This window comes from Nyctibius grandis, chromosome 18 (genome assembly GCF_013368605.1).
Source record: "Nyctibius grandis isolate bNycGra1 chromosome 18, bNycGra1.pri, whole genome shotgun sequence".
NCBI classification, from domain to species: domain Eukaryota; kingdom Metazoa; phylum Chordata; class Aves; order Nyctibiiformes; family Nyctibiidae; genus Nyctibius; species Nyctibius grandis.
In genome coordinates this window covers 6,469,948-6,492,202 of record NC_090675.1, presented here as the reverse complement: position 1 = coordinate 6,492,202, position 22,255 = coordinate 6,469,948, and the positions used below count along the sequence as shown (strand labels likewise).

Sequence of the window (22,255 nt, the reverse complement as noted above, 5' to 3'; positions counted from 1 at the left end):
TTGGGTTTCCTTTGCAGGCTGAAAGAAAACAACAGAGAGCAAAGAAAGAAAAGCAAGTGGAATGAAATCGGGCTGCCAAAGACTTGAAATGCCCAAACTTAGGGAAACCTTGATGTCCTGCGCAGGAGCCAGGTTTCCCAAGAGCAAGGGTGAAGCCCAGCCAGGCTGCGGGAGGTTCCCTGAAGAGCAGCCATCAGGAGGAGGAAGGAGAACAAATTCGGCAGCGCATGAAAGCTGCAGAGCTCCGTTACAGATGTACTTTCAGCTTCCTTCTCCCAACAAAGTACTTACGACTCGCAACATTTGCCTATTAAGCCGTCCCTGCACAGTCCCAGATGTGTCTTGCTGCAAACATCTAAAGATGTTTTTTCCTTAATTCCCGGTCTTCTCCGCTTCTTCTGGAAAATGAGCCATGACACATGAGCCATTTGCAACACACCACAACTATGACATTGGTTGTATTTCCATGGCAACTCTCCCCCCGCTCTCCTCAACTTATAGATACGCATTCCCAGCAGAGTTTGGTTGCAGACACAGATCATTATACTCAGTCTGAACAAGCGTGTACCTGAGTTGATTTTATTTTGGAAAACCGCATAAGAAATTAAATTTCTCTCACTATTTCCTTCTCTTATGTCCCAGTGTCATTACTCGCAGTGCTGCGCCGTTACTTGTTGGCACTTTGCATCACTACATAATGTTCCAATATCAGATAACGTTAATATGCAAAAACCACTCAAAACACCAGACAGCAATTTTCTGCTCAGTTTCCCAATTTAACCTGAATTGATACTACATGGTAAGTTTGGATGAAGTTCAGGGACAACTCTAATTATAACAGCATCTTGGGCAGCAGCAGTCCCTCGCATCCTGCCTTTTTGATACTGGCCTTGATTGTGCAATTAAGAGGCAAAAGAGAGAACTTCCTTCCAAGATTTGTCCTAATGAACAGTAAGAGGTTCGGATGTTAAACCTCTTCCTTTTGATCAGGCTGCTACCTCCAGCCCAACATAGCCCTCAACTCTAATGAAATTCGTTATGTTTTATAAACACCCACTTCAAACGTACACGTTTAACTTCCTCTTCCAAGAGCAAAGCGGTGTGATGACAAGGACACCTGGCACCATGCAACATCCGCTGTCCCGCTGCAACTCCTGCAGCAATGCTTATTCAGCTTGCAAGTTAAAAAGTGTTTTTCTCCCCCTCCTAACCACCAGCACTGCAAATCTTCTCTCATGAGTCAACTCTGGTCTTCTCCATTCCAGAGGCCACCAACAAGAGACACTCAGCAGTTCACACATGATGGCAGCAACCCAGTCCGGGTTGGGGTATTTACCTACTGCCCTGAGGATAGAATCACAGAATGGTTTGGGTTGGAAGGGACCTTAAAGATTGTCCAGTTCCAACCCCCCTGCCATGGGCAGGGAGTCCTTTCCTCTAGACCACGTTGCTCCAAGCCCCATCCAACCTGGCCTTAAACACTGCCAGGGAGGGGGCAGCCACAGCTTCTCCAGGCAGCCTGGGCCAGGATAACATGAGACAACAGCGAAGCGGATGGACACAACCAGAGGAAGCTTTTTCCCTGCTGTCAGACCAAGGAACCGGATGGAAGATGTGCTCACCCCACCAGGCATTCCCCCTTGGCCACAGAACCTCTGTGCAGAGGCCAAGAGCGCAGACAAGAGGGGCCCTGCCCCGCATGTAGGGGATGGCAGCAGATACTGAGCCCCCAGGGACTGATGAAGGAGCTGCTCCGTCGACAAATCCTTCTTCCACATACATCAGAGATCCACGTGATGAGGAGCAGACAGTTAGTAAAATACCTTCTTTGCTCCTCGTTACCCTTTCCCCCCTAAAACTGTGCATTAGCTCAGAAAATACCACGGTGCTACAGTGAAACCCCACATCCCTGCGTCCTGAGCACGCACACAACCCCGCTGCTTATACGGGGCTGGATTTGAACCCAAGGTGTTTACATTAACAACTCACATGGTGTGTGATGAAAAACATTGGGCAGAAATTTCCTAAAGGAAACTTGGAAGTATTCTTCCCCATTGGAAAGTCACTGGGAAGAGCTGCCTTATGTGCAGCTTCACGGCCAAATGAAAGAAGAAAGCAGATGGGGGCACATGGAAAGGCAGCACGACTGTTTGAAACAGAGTGATTCAACGTTTTATGCTGCCTTCATCTGAACTCAGCCAGTGGCGATTTCTGCACCCCCAGTAACCCCTTTTATTTGCTACCTCTGGAGAGCAGTTTCTGCATTTTTAGCCAAGTCTACACAGATAAAAGAAAAGACACCCATCGTGTTTGGTTATAACTGCCCCATCTTGCAGAAATGAAGCCTAAAGAAGACAAAGCAAGGATGAGATGAAAATGAAACCCAGGATTTGCTGTCTAAGAGATGTTATTTCTTTGATGCTATCAGAGATGCATCTTGCCTCAGAAACAGTTCTCCATGTTCACAGAAAATGCCAATGACAGACCAAAAAATCCATCTGGAAAACATGTAAGATTAAATTGATGTTTTAAAACAAAAGCCACAACACTATTTTGTCACACATTATACGTGCTCAAGCGAGACAATGCATGGCTTAAACCATGGTTAGGGCTATTACCCACATAGACACAGCACTGTGCTACAGTTATTTATCAGATATGAGGCAATCTGAGAATGGGAATCACAAATGTCCCCATCACACGTGCAGTCAAGTGCCAAACCCCAACCAGCACAAGGGACCGTATCTAGATTTTAAGGAGCTACCTCCCACCACACACTCCTTATTACCCCCAGTAATGGGGATAGTCAAGAAACAAAACTCTTTCAAAAGAGGAGAAAAAATAAAGATTTCAGCATCTGTTTTTATTCTTCGCTGGACACAGTGGGATTTTTTTTTTTCCTGGGGAAGGGGGGAAAAATGACCAAAGGACAACACTATCCCAGAGCAAACACACTGACTATCTTGTTGTTCAGGATATTCAACCAGGACATCAAAAAGGGAAAGCAGCAGCTGAATCCAGACCATGCCCTGTGCATCTTCACCACAGCATCAGAGTTACTTCATTTTGCTTCCAACCCCTTCTCATGTTTGATAAATTATACAGATTAGAAGAGTTCTAACCGAAGGGCCTGGAAGCATATCCCAAAATGCTCAACACTGACCTGGGACTACGCAAGCTTTGGTTTCCCATTTTTCAGGTCACTGCGCTGAACTGAACCAGGTTGCATCTTCCTGCCAGTCAAGAGGTTTCATACAGCTCTCAAAAAGCAAAACCAAAAGCCCTGGGCAAGTTTGGCTGCAACCGCTACAGCACCACTGAAATTTCATTTTTGAAAAATGCCAAAAAGAAGGAATTCAACCCAATGCTTTCCCACCTGTGCTCCAGAGGAGCCCTCTCGGGTCCTACTGCTCGGGCTGGGGGTAAGCGCATCACCAGCTCCTTTCTGGGGCACCAAACCTGGGCTTCCAATTTTAATTCCCTTTTCGTTTCATCTCCGCAGTTTGCCTTTAATAAATAATTTTCCTTGAAAATAAACTGCTCCAGTGTGGTGTTCACTTATGCACAGGAAATTAAAATGTGTTATAAAACTAATTTATGCGCCCTGTTGGCCACAGCACCTGTGGAATATGCCTCCCTGGACACACACTCAGGAAGCATTTGCATGTGTTTGATCTGAGCTTTGCTAAACAGTGTTGGAAACAGCTGAAAAGTTTTTAACTTTTTTTTTCCCCCCAAATGAAAGACTTCATCAAAATGGACATTTACACAAGGCTGGGGCAGGGTGGGGAGGTACAATTAAATATGCCACCCCTGAAGAATCTCACAATGTTTCCATTTTTTAATACTGAGGGTGCAAATTGGCCCAATTGCTTTTCATTAGGACTTGTTATATTATTCTTGCTTTCTCTGAAAAAATTCACAGGAGAAAAAGAATTCCCAACAAGCTTTAACTGATTCATATTCAATCCAATGAGGTCATGCATGTTTAATTATCATCATCCTTATTACAGATGGAAAATCAACCTCCTCTGATGTTGCTATGCTAATTATAATCTCATTTGTTTAGCAATGGCATCTAGACAATTGATCGAGATTACAGCAAAAGGCAGAAAGACCTGTACAGAAGCCATCACAAATAGTAGCCAGGATTCAGCAAAGTATTTTTTTTTGCCATGTATCGCATTTAGCACCATTTAAACATTCCTGTTTTAGTTCTTCAGGTTAAGAACATGCTCGAGTATTTTGCCATATTGCACTTTCAGTAAAAGGATGAGGAAAAGCAGAAAGAAAATATCATCACCTTCACTTAACGGATGGGAATGGAGGTGCAGAGTAAGTAAAGATGAGCCTTTGAAAGGCACAACATGTTTCTGAAATGCAAGGCTGTTTGAAACACCAGCTCAGGTCTCTTGGGTTAGACTGATTGTGAGGAATAAAACATACTCTGGACAGATTTTTATAAACCCCCTACAGCACCAGTAAATCATCAGGCACCTTTATACCTTTGCCAATTTGTCCCTTATGACCGTTAAGTGCCAAGTTGCCTGTTAGTGGTGGCAAGTTTCCTCCTAATGATGTTGTCAATCCAACACTTTAAAAGTGAGCCAGGGGACAGATAGGAGAGGAAACAAAATCAACCGCAAACCTGCCAATAGACTGAAAATGCTTCCTTTTCTTCTGCTGCTTTACAGAGAAAATAGGTAAACTTGATGTTAATCTCTGCTCCAAGCAAGAGTAATTCTTTTGCATCCAAATAAATTGTGGCATCTAGGAGTACAGCTATAGCACATTAGTGCAATGATGCGCGTGACCCAAAATAAGAACATGAGGACCAGGAGACTGCTCTTCAAAGCAGCTGGGTGTACATATCTTCGAAATGGTTATTAAGTTCATTTAAGTACCAAATTAAGCAAAGAGTGGGAGGAAAGACTAATGCAACCATAATCTGATCTCCTGATCCAGGTTTAACCTTGGCTTGGCAGCACTGTCTGGTTTTATACTTATTTTTACTTTAGTAATGCTCTGATGATTTATTTCTATATTAAAGTCTATTTCGCAAGAGCACAAAAAGAAACTACTGTATAAGAAGAAAATGCTCCCTCGCAGTTAAAAACGAACCCATTTTACTAGGCATGAAAGAATTTCTTGACTAAGCTAGCCATAAATCAGCAAGAGAAGGACTTCTCACTGGAAAAAAAAGCAGTCATACTACATTGTCCTTCTGCAAGACTATTCCTTGCTAAAATGGAAAATGTGCCTCTATTGTACAGCCCTGATAACTAATAGGTCTGCAGAGCTCCCCGGTTTACGTCAAGACCTCCCTAGAAACCTCGACCGTCAGTATTTTACCGCATGCAGCATTAAGAGCCCCTTCTGATCGCTGCTTCGCTGTCCCAGATGCGAAGAGGCCATCAGCCTGGTGCCACAGTCCAGTAAAACTATTAATCCTTTATTATTCTTGTCTTCACAAATGCCCAAGTGATTTTCCTTGGCAATAACTGCAAGTCCCCAACCCAAAACCAGCTGGAACAATCCACCATGGCCAGCAGCAAGCCAGCCATCTGCTTCCCCCATCTCCTCATTTCTGTTCCAAAAGTAACTGGAATCTCTCCTCTCCTTCCACTTTCCTCTTTATTTTTACAGCATCCTTCAGTGAGAGCTCAGCTCCCCATCAGTAAGTAATACCGCATATTGTGTGCTTTTCTCTCCTTACAACCACATTTTCTTCCAGCAGAAATATTACAGTGGAAATGTTACATTTATTGACCAGTGGACAGAGCTCTTCACAACGCGAAGAAAATAAAATATCATGTACATCAGACAGACCTAGATCCTGGAATCCACTCAGAGGAAGGTGAAATACCTTCATCAAACCTTGTCATCAAAAAGAAAAACAGATTTTATCTTTTGTTCTCTCAGAAATGGTGTCCAAACTCATGACTGCCCACATACAAGTGCAGATGCCTGCGGACAAAGAGAGAAGACAAACCCCAGTGCTTGTGCGGTTTGTTTCTTCCCTGTATTTCCAGCCTGCTTCTGAGATTATACCCACAGAGGTGTCCACTGAAGCAAGAAGAGAAGCCTAAACACTGGGTTGATACAGCACTGGTTAGTAGGTGTTCACGTCCCATTCCCTCACCAAAAAAAGAAGGAAATGCAATGAGACATCCCAAGTCATTGTGAAAGTCGCAGCTATGCTGAGAAGAGAGAATAATATTCAGAGGAACTACTCTCAGCTCCTTCATCCTTCATTTTAAAGCAAATTAATGCCCGCTTTTCAATGTGAGATAATTAACGCTATAACGGCAGTACTCACTGTCATGACCAACCATTTGATCTTTCTATGAAATGCAAATACATGCAGGTAAGAGCAGTTTTTAACACACCCATTTTGCTGCATGAATTACTCTGAACAGCTTCTCACCAAAATCTGCCTTATTGTCTCTTCCAGTGCGCGCAGCCCACCGAGCACCAGGGAACTTCCAAATTCCCTCTAAACTTAGAGAAAAATATAACCAGCTGCATCCCCAAACCCTTTCTTAGCGCCAGCCTTTGCCTCTTCCTCCGTTTTTGTCACAAATGTTCTTGACACGTTCAATGGTCCAAGTCCAGTCCCACTCAGAACTGGTACCAGTTTCCAAACCCGAAGTGGCATCTCCCCTGGAACCTGCAGTTCTCCAGCTCTTTTGTTTTTCTGCCTGCATAAAGTTCATACTGGGAGGATTTCACAAGACTGCTTCTTGGCAGCCTGCCTTAGCAGACTTCCTACACCTAAAGAAAAATTTCCATCATTGTAATAGGAAAAAAACCCCAATTTTTTCCCCTAAAAAAGGAGCCAGAAACACAGACTCACATGGTTGCTAAATCCCATGTGGAAACTGCATTTGTGGAGAATCTCTGCCGAGCTCTGGGAAACCTGTCAGATGCTCTTTTCTCCCCGGGCTGGACTTGACAAGAAAATCGACACGAACGGGGAGCGTGAGAAGGCAATTATAAGGTGCACATTAGTGAAAATGATTGATGGCTTTTCTAATTGCAAAGAAAAATAGAGCTGTGGTGGTGGCGGCAGCGATGGTAACAGAGCGGACTTTATAGACATCAATCTAATGCTTAGCAGAGGAAAGAGCTCTTTCGAAGCATCTCCAAGCACTGACTTTGGGAAGAATTCACAAAGACCAGCAAACCTGACGCTCCCTCTCTCCAGGGAGTGATGAACCTCTCTAGAGGCTGATCCAGATGCAGGATGACCACCATGGAGCAGCCCACCTGTGCCAAGCCAGGATGCCCACCTTCTCCCAGCACCAAAATCTCCTCTTCAGCCCAGTTCTCCCATCCAGACAGACCACCTTGCTTCAAGTACAAAACTGAGGTCTTATGGCACCATGCAAAGCCGCTGACAGCTGTTCGCTTAAATATTTCATGTCTTTTTTTTTTTTATTCCCCCAAATAATTTTTTCCTGAAAGGAAACCACAGAGAATGACAGCAAGGATAAGGAAGGAGGAGGACACGCTACGCTGGCGTTCGAGCCGTGATGCTGTGCTATCAGCCAGTGCTACAGGCTGTGCTGGTTAATAGAGACGTCACGCCAGACTATTACTACTGCCTCCACGCTTGTACATTTAAAGACAGGACTAAAAAGGAGGGGACGGGCTGCAGGGCAGGCCCAGGTCTGCTCCCCCCAGGGCAGACAAGGCCAGTGCAGAGCCCAGCCTCCAGCCCTCCTTACAGACAGCCAATTTCTTTGCTTCAATGCGGAAGGCTTGAACCAGTTTCCCTCTCTCCTCCCCAAAAAGAGGTGAGTTTGCCCAGGCATTAATCAGAGCAAAGCAAGCATGAGTGAGTTCAAGCTAAGAACAACCCCAACCTGACTGCTCGTTAGCAAGTACCTGCTTGTCTTCTGAGGAATGGAGCAGCTACAAGGCAACCACTATCTGAGAAAGGTGTTCATTAAACACCACGGTGCCCAGCACAGAGACATCAGCCTTCCTCAACCGTCGTGTCGAGGCAGAGACTCCTCCAGAGAGCTCATCAGAGCAAACTCTGCTCCCAGCCTCCCGTTTATCCCGGAACAGTCTTTTGCTCTCCTCGGATCCTCCTGGGACTGGAAGCACAGGAGGGTTCTGATTTGGGGACCCCAGAAATCTTAATGAGCTGTGAGGACCTGTCCCCACCCCATCCTCCCTCCACATGGGATTCAAATACATGAGCCGAATCTGTGGGGCTTATGGGTGGGGGAAGTGGGAGCAGTGATGATCCCACGCCTCACCAAACTCTTTAGGATCAGCAGAGCTGATGCTCATCCATAAAGTTCCTACAAATGCTGTAGCACAGCAGGGCTTCGCAAGCCAGCAGCGCTCGTGCAGGGAGGCAGCCTCTCCATCCACAGCGCAAAACCACACATCAGGCAGTCGCTACACACGGTCATTTAGAGGTGCTGATGAGAGCTGCACTCTGGAGCCTCATAAAAAAGCAACTAAAACATGTTCAGATATGTTTTCATTTACATATGAATGCAAAAAAAATCATTGGCAACAATATTGTCTGCCACTCCTCAACCTGTTCTTTGAAGGAGCCCAACGCACATAACTCCATCAAGGGCCAGCCTGGCTGCAGAAAGCAGCAAATACCTACTTTTCAGTTCTTCTTCCCCAAAGACCAGGAGGTGGGGAAAGGGTGGGTGCACCTGCAGGTATGGGGGAGGAGGATCACCACCCTGGAGTGCCGTGCCTCCTTCAGGAACCCAACGGCCAGCCTCTAGTCAAAGCCTGAAACACTCTTCTTAATTCCGACCTGTGATGCTCACTTTGAAGTTTGAGCTTCTCTGATGTGTCACTTCCCGTGACAAATGATGGGGCCGTGGGGACTGTGTTCTGGTGACAAGCCGTCTCTTTCAAAGCTCAGTGTTCAGCAGCGATTCTTGCATCCGTAGGACGCGTGTGCACAGCCCACCATGGAGAACAGCAGTGCCTGTAAAGACCAAGCCTGCACCTAACTAATAGCGCTCTCAAAGCTACTGCTTGATCCGGGCATGAACTGACTGTAAAACAAATCCTCCTCGGGAAGTCCTGTCTTCAGAGTAAGCAGTGATTGACTGGAGAGAGCTGGCAGCCAGGACATCGATCACGCATGCCAGGCCATCCGCAGAGCCACTCCTCTCTGCTGCCACCAAATCACACCCTACATACAGCTATGCTCTGCCACCTTATCATTCCTCTTATTCCCTAGGTGACTTTTACCTTACCAGATGTCCTTCTGGTAAGGTATCACTGAGGTCCTCAAGATCCAACAACATTCATTTCTGGAGCTGCTGGTCCACACCAGCCCACTAGCCTGGACCCACTGAACACATGCCACAGCCACGGCAGCAGGCAGGGGTCTGCTGCCCTGCGCAAGGAGGTCCGTCTTGATCCTATCCCATTGCAAAGTAAAAAGCCACCACACAGCCCAACTGGCAAAGTTATCTCCAACTTCCCCTAGAAGCTCTAAGAAATCAAATCGAAATGCTAGAATTTTACAATAAAAGAGCTAAATTTTCAGAAAACCACGTACAGACAGGTTCAGCGGTGACCTAAACAAGTGACAGCAGCAAAACCATTAGAACTCACAAAACTGCCCTTCTACAGCTTTTTCCACTTGCGGATTTCCAAATCTGTGTGTTTGCACTAGAAACCCGGGATGGAGAGAGGCGGCTACGGCTGGCTGGGCTGGCCAGCGCAGAGACCGGGCGCTTGCGACTGCCACAGACAGCCGAAGCGAGCGCGCCGAGACGCGACCGCAGCCGTGTGCTCCGTGCCTGCCAAGCCAGGCTTTAATGGACAACCCCCAAGAGACGTTTTGCCCATTAAACACGCGATGCGCAAGCCTGCTGCTCGCACCCATGTGTTTTACAAGCAAGCTGAAAGCATTTAGAGATTTAATCTCGAGAAGATTTAATTTAGACTATCCAACACAGAGCAGTGAGTCGGTGCTCTGGGCAGGGAGACAGCGAGATAGTTTATAAAAGCCTCCCGTGCTCCCAAGCAGAGGCAGCTGGGAGCTCCCAGGCATCAACCACTTACTGCTTCAATCAATGGATATGATAATAAAGATCTATTTTTCCTTTAATTTAAACTATGCCCATTTATGCGCCACTGACTGAAAAGGACAGTGAATTAAAGTGCACACGAAAGAAAATCATAGCCCTTAGCACTTGCTCTCAAACACTCTTTTAAGTCTGTTCGATGAAGGGCTGCTATATTTTGTCACTGAGAGCAATCGGCTCGATTATCACTTCTTTGCTTTGAATACTCACCTCCAAAGTCATTAAATACTTGCTTCTTAATGAGAATAGATTGGGTTTGGCCAATAAATCACTGAAATGCCATCTGCCAAAGAAAAAAGAAATTCAAAGCGCCAAATTCCCCCAACTCCTTTTTGCATATTTTCCCCTCGCTTTCGGATTTAGAGAGAAAAGACGTTTGTATAATCCATCAACGGCCGCTTTCTCCTCAGGGAAGTGTGAACAGACCACAGACAAGGCTCCATTTGGCTTTGACTTGCAAAACCACTTCATGGACTACTTTGAAACAATTCAGTCAGCAGGATACGAGCTCTGTGTATTGGTGTTGCCCCAGATTGTTTTGTTTTTATTCAGAAGATTATTTCAGTGAAAATAGGCTGACTGAAACTTAATTTTAGTATCAATTGTTAAATAATTCAATACCCATCTTTTGTGTCTCTTTAATGCCTCTGAAAATTCAAAACCCTTCACAAATTAAAGGCCAAATCCTGTTTACTCTTTCCTTTTCTAAAGCAACTTTGACATCAGTGAAGGCTGTTTTTGTGACTTGGGCTCAGATTAAAAGTTCTGTCAGTTCAAGTATTTATTTTATATTTTTTTTTTAAATCAGGATCATGCTTTTTTTTTTCTTTTTAATCAAAATACTTCTCCTATGCAAAGCTTTAAAAATACAAAGGCAAATACTCGGACTTCAAGGAACAGAAAGCATTTGGGTGGTCAACACAGAGCTTTGCTTTCTTTGGGCTGCTTATGAAACGTGGCTTTAGAGACTGAGACTGATCACCAGCGCCATTATTTTATCTTGGCGTTTGATTCAAATTTTATAGGAAGCTATTAAAGAGCTCCGTAAGCATTCTGCAGCTGTTGCGACATTCACACACATCCGATCCCTCTAAGCAAACACCTGCACACAAGTATCTTCTCAGACATACCAGGTGAGGTTTCCAAACCCACATTATCATGATCATCCATCTGGCTCCTACGGAAATCAGCTTTCCCCTTGACTTCCAAAGCAGCTACACCAGAAGAGTGAGAACATCTTACAACCGTCTTCATTAAGAAATGGGAATTTTCCTGCAGTTTGTAGACACTAGTTAAAGCCAGGAAGCATTAATTTTAAAAATACGCAGCATTTTGTACGAACGGTTTTCTAGGGAGTTTGGGATTTTTCAAAACAAACCAAGAGAAACCCAGAAAATAATCCCTGACATTCTGCCCTTTCCTCACATGTCACCCATGTTTAACAGCCTGCAACATCTCTGAGTTGCTAAATGCCTTCTGATAAACTGTCACACTGAGCACTCAAACGGTGCTGAAGATATTTATAATAGTTTCAGCAAGCCTGTCTAAAGCTAAATGTTGAGCTTTTGATGGGCTGCCATAACATGCTAATCCCTGCAAAGGTGTGGTTGTGCTACAGGACCAAGTTGTCCCAGACATGAAGATCCACTTGCATTATTCTGCGTGGCCGTGGAGGTTATTCCTGAGAACTGTTTCACTTCTATGGCTATTTCAAGGTTTGTGCATGTCCTGCGTGGACAAAAGTTTCAGGCTGTAAGAGCTGCGTGGAAGAAGTCTCAGTGGTTAGACTGAAAGAGGAAAGAACACACCATTTATTTAATTCAAATAAAGAAAACAGCAAGTTTTTGTGCTTTTGAAAGCCATCGTGGGATGATGGCTGCTGGAAGCACTCAGGAAAAGCAATATCTAGTGGTTTGTGGAATTTAAAAAAAATATATATATAAAAATATATATAATAATAATATCACCACAAATCCCTACGGTCTTATTGCAAGTGAAATGCACAGCAACCAAAGTGGGAGACCTCAACACCATTTGCAGTCTATGACTGAGAGGACGGGGTATATTAAACACCACAAGCCTTTTGTTAAGTAGTAGAATTGGACACTTTCTCTCCACTCATGTGTCGTATTCAATAACCTAAAAGCCCTCTGTTTTTTTCCCTCTTGACCTCTGCATCATTTACACAACCGGGATGAGAGTTCGCGCTTTCATAGGTACGTTGCAACAGCAAATCCATAAGCATTTGTGAGCCTGAGATAACAGGTAATTGGGTGGGTTAATTCAAATTATTTTCGTCTTTAAAAAAACCCAAACCTAACAGCCTTTCTATTCTTTTACAATCCATAACTCCCAAAACCTATTTCCTCCTCACAGTGATCTTACTACTAATTAAATGAGCTTTTGTCTTCCAACACCAGTAAAGATTAAGTACCACATAAAACAGCCGCAGCAAAGCCCCATCCAAAGTGCAATTTAACCTGCTAGCTGGTTCCCAGCTGGCATCCCATGCTCTGCCTGCTTGGAAAGAGGCTTCTTTGTCATCTCTGGAGTCACCCGAGGACTTCTCCTTCAGCCCCAACACATGACGGGGCACTGCTAACTAATGGAGCTATTCAGCAGTGCTTTTGCCTCTTGGACTCAACCGATCCACCCAGCCATGTGTGGAAAATACAAAGAGAAAGTCAAGAAACACATTATATTCTAAATAATCTACCGTTTGGGACTAGTGGGGTCACACTGCTGTTGACGGACTTACAAACCAAGCAGCAACAATTCAAGTTTCTTTTCTCTCTGGTGGGTTATGGGAACTACTGCCAGCAGAAAAGTGTGACAACCCCAATTTCTGTGCTCAGGTAAGTGTCCCTCATCCTCAGGGCTGCTTAATACGCACTATCTGCTTGCTTGGCTTCGTGAAGAGACACAGATGCAAGACTGCATTTAATTGTTTTCCTGAATCAGACCCCTGGAGCCATCGATATCTCACATATGTAATTATAAATCATGAGTCTTGCAACTGAAGCGCAATCAGCACATCTAGCCATAAATCTTCCAGATATCAGCAATTTCTCCAAAGCTGCTTTTTGACAAAATCTGATGCATCATGAATTAAATAAGTCAGGCAGGAAACTGCTGGCATTGAGGTTCACAGCCCCCCAGAGCTGCAGCATCGGACAGGCTCCAGGTCCCAAGAAGACTAAAAAAAACCCTCACGCTGTGCCAGGTGGGAAACGAACCATTCTTGGAGATCATGAGAAGGCAGATCCCTATTTCTTGCAGGGAAATTATTGGATAAAGCAGGAGCCTGGAGCCAGTTTGAGACTGGGCCATATTTTAGATGGGTTTCATGCCATCAGCTCTCTTTGCCTGGATAATTATATCTTGTGAATTATCCATAAGAGAAAATTGCCTCCAAACGTATTCACACAGCTGTCTGTCTGCAGTCTCCGCTGCCGAGTATTTGGTAGGGGCCGACACGCCGCGGCTCACGAGCACAGGGGAGCACCCCTCCCGGGCAGGGGATCTTCTCTTGGGGCTGCCATAATCCCCATGCACTGAAGAGCAAAACCAAAAAAAAAGGAATAAACTGCCTTACTTCACTCTCATTCTTTTATCCTAAAAAACTCTCTAAAAAACTAATGTACCTCTGTATGCTATAATTTCAGAATTTCCTCTAATCCCATGCATAATTACATGGAGCAGTGCACTAGTATCCCTTTCATGCAAATATTGCCATAAAGCACATAGTTTTCATAGCATTATATGACAAAAAAATAACTGCAGTCATTTATTTCTGGTCTGTATGTGGTTACACAACATAATGCAACGAGACAGTATTTTTCATTAGCTTTTTGTTGTGGACACTACTCATTTATCTTTCTCATAATCCTTCCCCCAGTGCACATTAACAATGTTATTTTAGTAAGTTGCTTAATTATTTAACATCGCTGGGAGCCTACTGGGTTTGTTACAGAAGCCCTTTCCCAGAGCATGCTTCGGAGGCAGTGCCCTTCCACCCTGGCTCACAGAATCACAGAATCAGTCAGGTTGGAAGAGCCCTCTGGGATCATCGAGTCCAACCATTGCCCTGACACCACCACATCAACTAGACCATGGCACTAAGTGCCATGTCCAGTCTTTTTTTAAACACATCCAGAGATGGTGACTCCACCACCTCCCTGGGCAGCCCGTTCCAATGTCTAATGATCCCTTCTGAGAAGAAATTCTTCGTAATGTCCAACCTGAACCTCCCCTGGCTCCCTTTAACCCCTGCGCCCCCATTCCCACCCACCCTGGCCTCAAGCAGCAGCATCCACATTACAGGTGCCTTTAACAAAGTAAAGTGGATGACCACGACATGCATTCTTGTTGCTGCCAGTTGAGTGTCTTTATAAGCCTGCTCTGATTTCTAATTCGTTGATGGTTCAACTCAGCACTGCCCAAGAGCTGAGCAGGCAGACCCTCAGGATGACGCGGCTGCAGGTGCTGTTGGGCCATGGGACATCACCCACTCTAAGGTTCTGTCTCTAAAAGGAGATGCAACTGGTGCAGAAAGGTTGCAGGAACCCCAGAGCAGACTGATAAACCTCTCGCACCTCCCAGCTCCGCCTACATAGTAGCAGTAACTGCTTGCAATCTGCTTAAATGCAGAAATATGATGCTCAGCATCCTGCCCACATTTTAGAAACATCCACCAGAACAACCCAATATGACCTGCTGCCCAACAGAAGACAACTCCCATGGCAAACCTGTCACTTCTATAGCAGTAGATCAGAAGTACATCAAACCTCCAGGCAGCACTCACTCGAAGCTCAGCAGTACCTGCTGGCTCTCAGCATTGAACCAAGGAAAAAAAGTGTGTTGGTAGATCTGGAGACACACGTAAACGTCCAACATCCATGTGATTCCATTTGCACTCCTTCGCTCTGACAGCTGCATTTGTAAACTGGATCGTATCTGGGGAACCTGGCGCAAAGCTACATCTTAAAAAACGGATATCCTCCTTGCATTAGGTGCTGACCTCCCCACTCTGCCTCTTCGCAGCCATCCAACCCTTCAGCTCCCCATAGCTCTCCTCCTCAGTCACTCCCTTCCCTCTTTCCCTCTCATCTCTCCCACCATCAAACACCAACTTCCACAAAGCAGCCTGTCCCTCCCTGCCTCTCTCTGCCACAGCTTGCCCTCCCCAACGCACACTGAAACTGAAATTCAAACCACGTTCTTGTAGGACAATGCAACAGAAGGCCATGCCATATATCTAAATGTCGTATTGGGAGGGGTCCAGTTTCCTCAATGCACCGTGCCTGACAGCTCTGAACCACAGCAAACTCCTGGGGTGGCACTGCAGTCACAGGGGACATCCCATAAGCCCAAAGCCTGACTGCTTCTCCCAGCTACAGCAGCTTAGTCTAATAAAAGATGTTATTCCTGCAACACTTTCTTTACTTTTACATCCACTGGCTGAGAAAGGCTTGTCCCAACAGAGACGGTCCACTTTTATCACCCTCCAGAGGCACCGGTGTCACACTGCCGTAGGGACTGTCAGCACCACACTGCTCACATCTCACTTTGTAAAGGCTTTTGAATTCCTCAGCTTTGCCTTCTGTACACCCCAGCCATTCAGCCCCTCCTTTAACAAGTCCAGCAGCTTGCATTTGGTTAAAATAACTGCTTATTCCTCCAAGACTTGATTCCTGTCCAGAATAAACTGTCAATTCCTCCACTGATGGCTGAATATGCTGTCTGGAGCAAGGGAGCCCACAAGAATAAAAAGGTCTCTGTGTAAATGGGAACAGACCTAATTTCAGCTTCCAAGGATTATATCATTGACCAAAGCACAGATATTTTGGTTCAGGATTCAGATCAGGCGTGGATTTGCACATATACATCTATTATACGCCTGAGGACAAGCCTTCTCCATATCAACCAAGTTAGGAGCAATATATCCTATTCACCTGCCCAGAAAACCACCCGTGACCACAGCATCGCTTCTGACATTTAGGGGCTGTCAAGGGAAAATCATCGACCTCTGCGCACAGAGCAGCCCCCCCTCTCCCACCCACACCGAGCTATTCCCTCCCCTCCTGCTTTTGTTTGGTCCAAATGGGCTTGTCCCACACCTGAAGTCCGGAGGGGTTGGGGCAACATCTCAGAGCTGCCGACTGTGTAAGCTGAAGTGTTAGAACAACCTAAGATACTTCTGTATGAAGCCTGCCCCGAGAGGAGATGTACTTTTTATTCAAGAAACACCAGCGCTGTGTTTCATGAATTCACGCTCAGTTCATTACACAGGAATAATCACCTCATTCCTTATAATTTGCAAAAACTTAATGCTGTAATTAAGGTAAAGTGACTTTGTCATATGCAGTTAAAACATAAGACTGTACAAATAGACACAGTTCCTATACTTCCCCAGTGTTTTTGTATATTGCTACTGAATAATACCCCTTTCCAAACCCCTTCACCCCAGCAAAACCCTTCCTGGCTTGTGTCACAGCCTCTCTGAGCTGGCTCCTGTTACAATACTACATCCAACCCCTCTAAGCTGGCTTCCTCACTTTATCTTTCTGCATCTTGCCTCATCGCAGCTCGCCGACAGAGAGCGAGCGGCCCCCGGGCTCTGCGACGTACCTGATGGGCAGCGAGGGGTCCCCAGCATCCCACCAGTCCTTGGGGGGGCTGATGTACATGCACCACAGCTCCCAGCTGTACCCATGGGCAGAGTTCTCGTAACGCTGCACCTCAAAGTTGTCCTGCTTGATGTTGTCTATGGAGGGAAGAATGACTCTTCTCCGATTTTCCTGAATTCGTGAAAGTACTGGCTCAGCCCTGAGGGGTAAAAAAAAAAGCACAGGAAGAGACTGTTAATTTCTCCCATAATTTGCAGACGGATACTGTAGCTTTCGTAAAATGAGGGTAAGAAAACAGGCATTCTTGTCACCATTCTGTTAACAGAAGGGAATAATGTGCACCCCTCTCTGCTCTCATTCACAAGTGGCATCAGGTCTTCAGAGAGACACAGCAAAACCCAGCCTGAGGAGCCCAGAGACTGTCACGAGGCTCCTCGCAGAGTCAGCGAGTGACCCCAGATTGCAACGCACCAGCCTCTGTGCAAAACTCTGTTTCCAGCTGCTAAAGCATTCTTCTTGTGGACACTACTCTCTGTTCAAATTAAGATGCAAGTTAGCTTCTTCCACCTCCACTTTTCTAAACACGGATCATTTACTGTTTACACTTGATCAGATGAAAAAAAATTCAAAAATCACTCCCAGGCTCCTCTCATGATCTAAACTCAAACTTAACCCACCTGAATTCACGTTTTGTATCTCTCTGAAAAAAATCCTTATGAAACACCTTTCGCTGCTTCTGCACCTCTGCACTTACTCCTAGCTGCAGAAGAAACAAATCAATCTAAACCCTCCCAGCCTTCCCCAGTGGGATCCAGCTGCAAAGGGTAAGGAAGCAGGAAACACTTTCTCTTTCAAACCCTTGCTGCCTGGGCTTTTTTAAACTTACAGAAATCACTTAAGGCTAAGGGAATGTGAAATCAACCTGTAAAAGATAAACAGGGGGTGGGAGAGCAGACATAAAAGGAGGGAATAGAAAGTGATTACAGAAAACAAGGGCAAGGGAAGATATTCCTTGTATCCTCCCATCATGTCTCATCAGTGGCCATTCAGTACAGAAGGAAGACAGGACTAATAAGCAAGTGGACTTGTTTGTAAACACATCCTTAAAAATGATGGACTGTCCCTTGTTTAATGCATCACCCACGCTGTAACTGAGACCTTGAGGCTGAGCACCTACCAGCCGGCAGTGAACTCCACGTGGGCATCAAAAAATCCCGTGATCTGGCCGGTGGCAGCTTTCCAGCCTTCAATACGAGCTCGGATAAGGCCTTCCCTCTTCTGGTTCCGCACCACCTTCACGAGCCCTGGGTACCGTTTATTGACGTATTCTTCCAGCGGTGCCTTCAGTTCCTCTAGAGGAGAAGTGCCAGAGAACCCATTGAGAAGGTGCAACAGTTTTCACCTAAAACAAACCCACTTTATTGACAGATACGAGCATAACTTACTGGAGCCACACATCTCTGAACACCACTGGGAGGGATATAACTATTTAGGGTCAATCAATGCTGATCTGCAAAAGACCACCTGATGGTGGACTGACCACAACCCTTACCAAAGAAATTCAAGGTTGACAAAAACATTGCTGTTGTTGGACAGCTAAGGAGCCCATCTTTAGAGACAAAGGGCAGCAAGAGGCCAGCTAGGTTGCCTTACAGTACCTGGGTATCACCCCACTGAAAGGCAAGAACAGAAAGAAGTCACCCGTGGATACCAAACGCTAGTGCTCTGTGGAGGCTTCTGACGGAGGTTTTAGCTGAATAAATTTCTAGAAATGCTGCAAAACCCATCTGAAGTACTTAAACTACATCAAACTGTGTATGAGCTTCACTATCCTTTTTATTCAGCCTCACTACTACAGTCTTGGCATTTGCTGTACGTCTTCCAAGTTTTGCCACTACAAGAGTTGAAATTCCCCCTGCTTTTATGATAGGATGAAAGATTTTTGGCTTCATGCAGAAGATGCTCACACCATGTATCTTCTGTTCACTGGAAACTGCAGATGGTTTAATTATGTTGTCTAAGCATCTATATATGGTACGGCTGATAACATAATGGATCTGTCAGCCTGCAGTTGTTACCAGCACTAAACTTTTTCATAGTTACAAGTATTGAGCATAAAAGACACGCAGGACTTTGGACATGGAGAAATATGAAAGGTTACAATAAGGGGTAAGTACTAGTACATTTTTTCAATGATGTGGAAAAGCACTAGTGCTCTGCCAGAAACCCGGGTCCTTTTCCTTCCTGGCCATCAGTTAAATGCACAAAGATCTGTTCTTGAGAAGTACTCCATAAAAGCTAAGCAATACCAGTGTGGGCCAACACGGGCTCTTAACACCACGAAAGCAGTTCTTGAGAATGTCTTTTATCCTTACGAGGCTCCAGGACAGCAGAAAATTAAGATAAAGTCCATGACCCCAAATTATAGATTACTACCCTTCACAGACACACTCTCTCTCCAGAAGAAAAAAAGAAAAAAAAAAGAAAAAGGAAAAAAGAAAAAAAAGATCACCATTAATATAATCCACAGGGTAAAATACTTGAGACATCTGAGCTCACATGGGTTCCTGCACGAAGGAAACATGGCAATGGAGAGCAAAAGAGTAAATAGCAGGTCCCATCTGCCATGCTTAGCCTGAGAAATCATCAAAGGAAAAGGGATTATCTGTTCCCTTCCATGCCTTCTTCCCAGCACATAAAATGTGCTTTCTTCAGACTGCCTTTCTGGGATGGTTCCCCTCACACATCAATTTCCCAAAAGTCTCTTTTATGCTGAAGTAGGAATAAAAAGAATAAAGCAAATGAGCCCCTTCCTCAATGCAGAGCATCTGCATCACATACATACATAACTCAGCAACTTCCATTTCATGCTGAGCCGCTCAGAGAAAACCCAGTATTTTATGGAGACAACCACCCTTCCAAATGGTTTTAAGGCAACAGACACACAAATTTTTTTGACAGATGAAACCCCACAAGCATAGCACCAGCATCTCATGTGTTTTTGTCAGAAAGTCAGTCATTAATGCTGCAGGCCACGGCACTACAGGTTAGACTGAATAATTAAAACAACTTTCAAATTGGAGTTTTAATCTCAGTTGAAAGAAAACTAGAGAAATCTTCCTGGGAATTGTTTGAGCAGCTCAAAGGGGAGTATAGCTGTAGTGAAACACAGAAGAATTTTAACGTCCTGTCTCAAATGCAGTGAAGGGTGAAGCCCGAGAGATTCCTACGCCCACCACGCTGTGTAACATGCAGCTTGTCAGAAACTCCCCAGGGAGCCACAGCCACATCCTCCTCCTTTCTAAAAGGATGCTGGATGCCAGCAGGTGAAGGACTGATCTGCTGAGAGCACAAAGGCCAGTACAGCATACCAGGCACCTGCGAAACGGCACGAGGTGACCACGGAGAGCCGGTGGAGAAGATGCTTACGATCAGCATCATTCTAACCCATCACCCCAGTCATTAGCAGAGGGCAGAGTGCCCCTCTCCTGCATGCTACAAGCATCCCTAATGGGCTGCTACCCACATGGAGAATTCTCAAGAGAGACAAAAGCATTAACCAGACATGGTTCCTGTAGAATCTTGCACAGATTTCCAGGCTTTGCTCTGTGCCCTCTCTCCCAGCCTGACTCATGCCTTTTGGGTGAGAATTCACTTTTGTTACGTGCCTGTGCAAGCCCTAATGGAGAGGATGGCTGCACGTCTATGCTGGCCTTTGCCAGCCTCTCGTCCTTCTGAGCTGGTTTGCAGCTCTGCGGGAGGAGGACATGGTGCACAGCAGCTGCTGGGCGCTCTTCTGGTATTGTGAGATACATACTTGGCACTCAACTGGGCGTCCAGCCAGCAGGCACAGGGCTGGGCTGGGCTTTGTATTTCACTTCTCAGCACATCCAGAAATGCAGGTGTGGAAAATCCAGTATTAGGTAACAAAAGTGAAATGCCAGTTTCCAGGAATGCTCTGCAAAACTCCTGTTCAAGTATCAAGCGAGCCTTGGCCCAGGTCTCCCCTTGCCAATGCGCAGGACTGACGTGGCTGTGTCGAAAAGCATCAGTGGAAACCCCAGCACCGGCACAGCCGCACTGGCAGAGCTCCCCGGGTCCCACGGACGTGCTGAGCTCCCTCCACGTGAACTCCAGCAGGCTGGAGATCATAACTCACTCGCTAATCTAATCTTAATCCAAGTCATTTGAAGTCATTCCTAATTTTACTCTGCGTTTTCCTTCACTCAGCTGTCGCTTCATTGAGTGCCATTAGCGTAACAGGAAAATAACTTGTGGCGGCTCTGATGTGCGGTGCCAGAACGCGTGGCTGGAGGCTGAGGATGCCGAGAGCTGTTGCATGAAGGTCAGCAGCAGCAAAGCTTTTCGACCATCATATTAACTTAAGAAATGTCTCATCCCCAACTGTTGTATCTTCGCAGCACGTCCCAGAACTGTAATTGGAAGGTTGGGAGGTCTGCAGCAGCACGCCAGGAATTAAATGCCTTGCACTAATGGGCAATAGCAGATACCCTTGCGTAAGGGAGTCAGCTTTCACACAAATTGGCAATCTGGCCTTTGGATCTGCAACTTTCAGGACTTCATGCAAACTGCAGCATGGGAGAAAGCATCTCGCAGGTCAGATAACGTGCTGCCATTCTGCTCACCTCTGCCTTGCACGGGGTCATAGCGGTGCTTTTGCCCCTTCAGCTCATTGCTGAAAACGAGAATATGCACCAGGTACTGAGCTGATGGCAATTTCAGTGTGATAATCAGCCCAGTGTTCAAAACCTGAAACTCCGGATGAAAGTAATAACAGTCAGGAGCCAAGATGGGAGCAGAGCAGTGGCTCCCCAGCTCACCTTCACCCTTCCTAATCAAAGGACCACTTACTTAGGCCATGCACTCGTGAAGTATCTGAGTGGGTGGATCTACAGGGGCTACACAACCAGCAATTCGATCCAAAGCAAGCACTGCAATGGCATCTAAGGACTCCTTTCTCTTCTCTACCGTATGGCACTCTTCCCCCTCCACACACTCACGCATCCTTTGGGGAAGCCTACTGGACCATCCTTCAGAGCACATCTACATCGTTCTTAAGTCATGTTTATTAAGGATGCAATCAGTATTTGCACATGAAGGTATTTGGGAACATTAGGTCTTTGCCATTGCATGAGCTACTTCCAGGGAAGATTTGCAGAGAGGAACCCTACTGAAAATGCCAGCAGGTTCAATTTCAGTCCTGCCTTTTGTTCTCCATCTGTCTGTATTGATCTTCACTGAAGGGCAAGTCCAAGGAACTAGAACCCAACAGACCTGTTGCTCTATTAAAACACCCAGCTGCAATGACTTATTTCATCTATTGCAAAGTATTCTGTCACCTACATGAGCCAGTGGTCCACACCACAAACCCTTTCCAAATGTCCCCAAATCCTGTTGAAATCCCCAGAACTAAAGGTAGGAACTGCCTGGTGCCACACAAAGAAAGGAGCAAAGACCAACGGCACCACAGGAGCTCAAGGAACTACCAACAGCAGAAAATCTCTTACACAACAATGCCCA

The 22,255-nt window shown here is 45.6% G+C and overlaps 1 protein-coding gene across 1 annotated transcript in view; it reads right to left on the bottom strand.

Annotated features, from left to right (window-relative positions):
• The window catches only part of GALNT17 (polypeptide N-acetylgalactosaminyltransferase 17), a 189,801-nt gene that overhangs the window by 95,381 nt on the left and 72,165 nt on the right, over window positions 1-22,255 (bottom strand). Inside the window, exons 4-5 of the mRNA XM_068415526.1 lie at window positions 17,892-18,066; window positions 16,716-16,913 (exon numbers count right to left, since the gene is read on the bottom strand). Coding sequence (XP_068271627.1) covers window positions 16,716-16,913; window positions 17,892-18,066 — 373 coding nt within the window. The remainder of the gene's footprint in view (window positions 1-16,715; window positions 16,914-17,891; window positions 18,067-22,255) is intronic.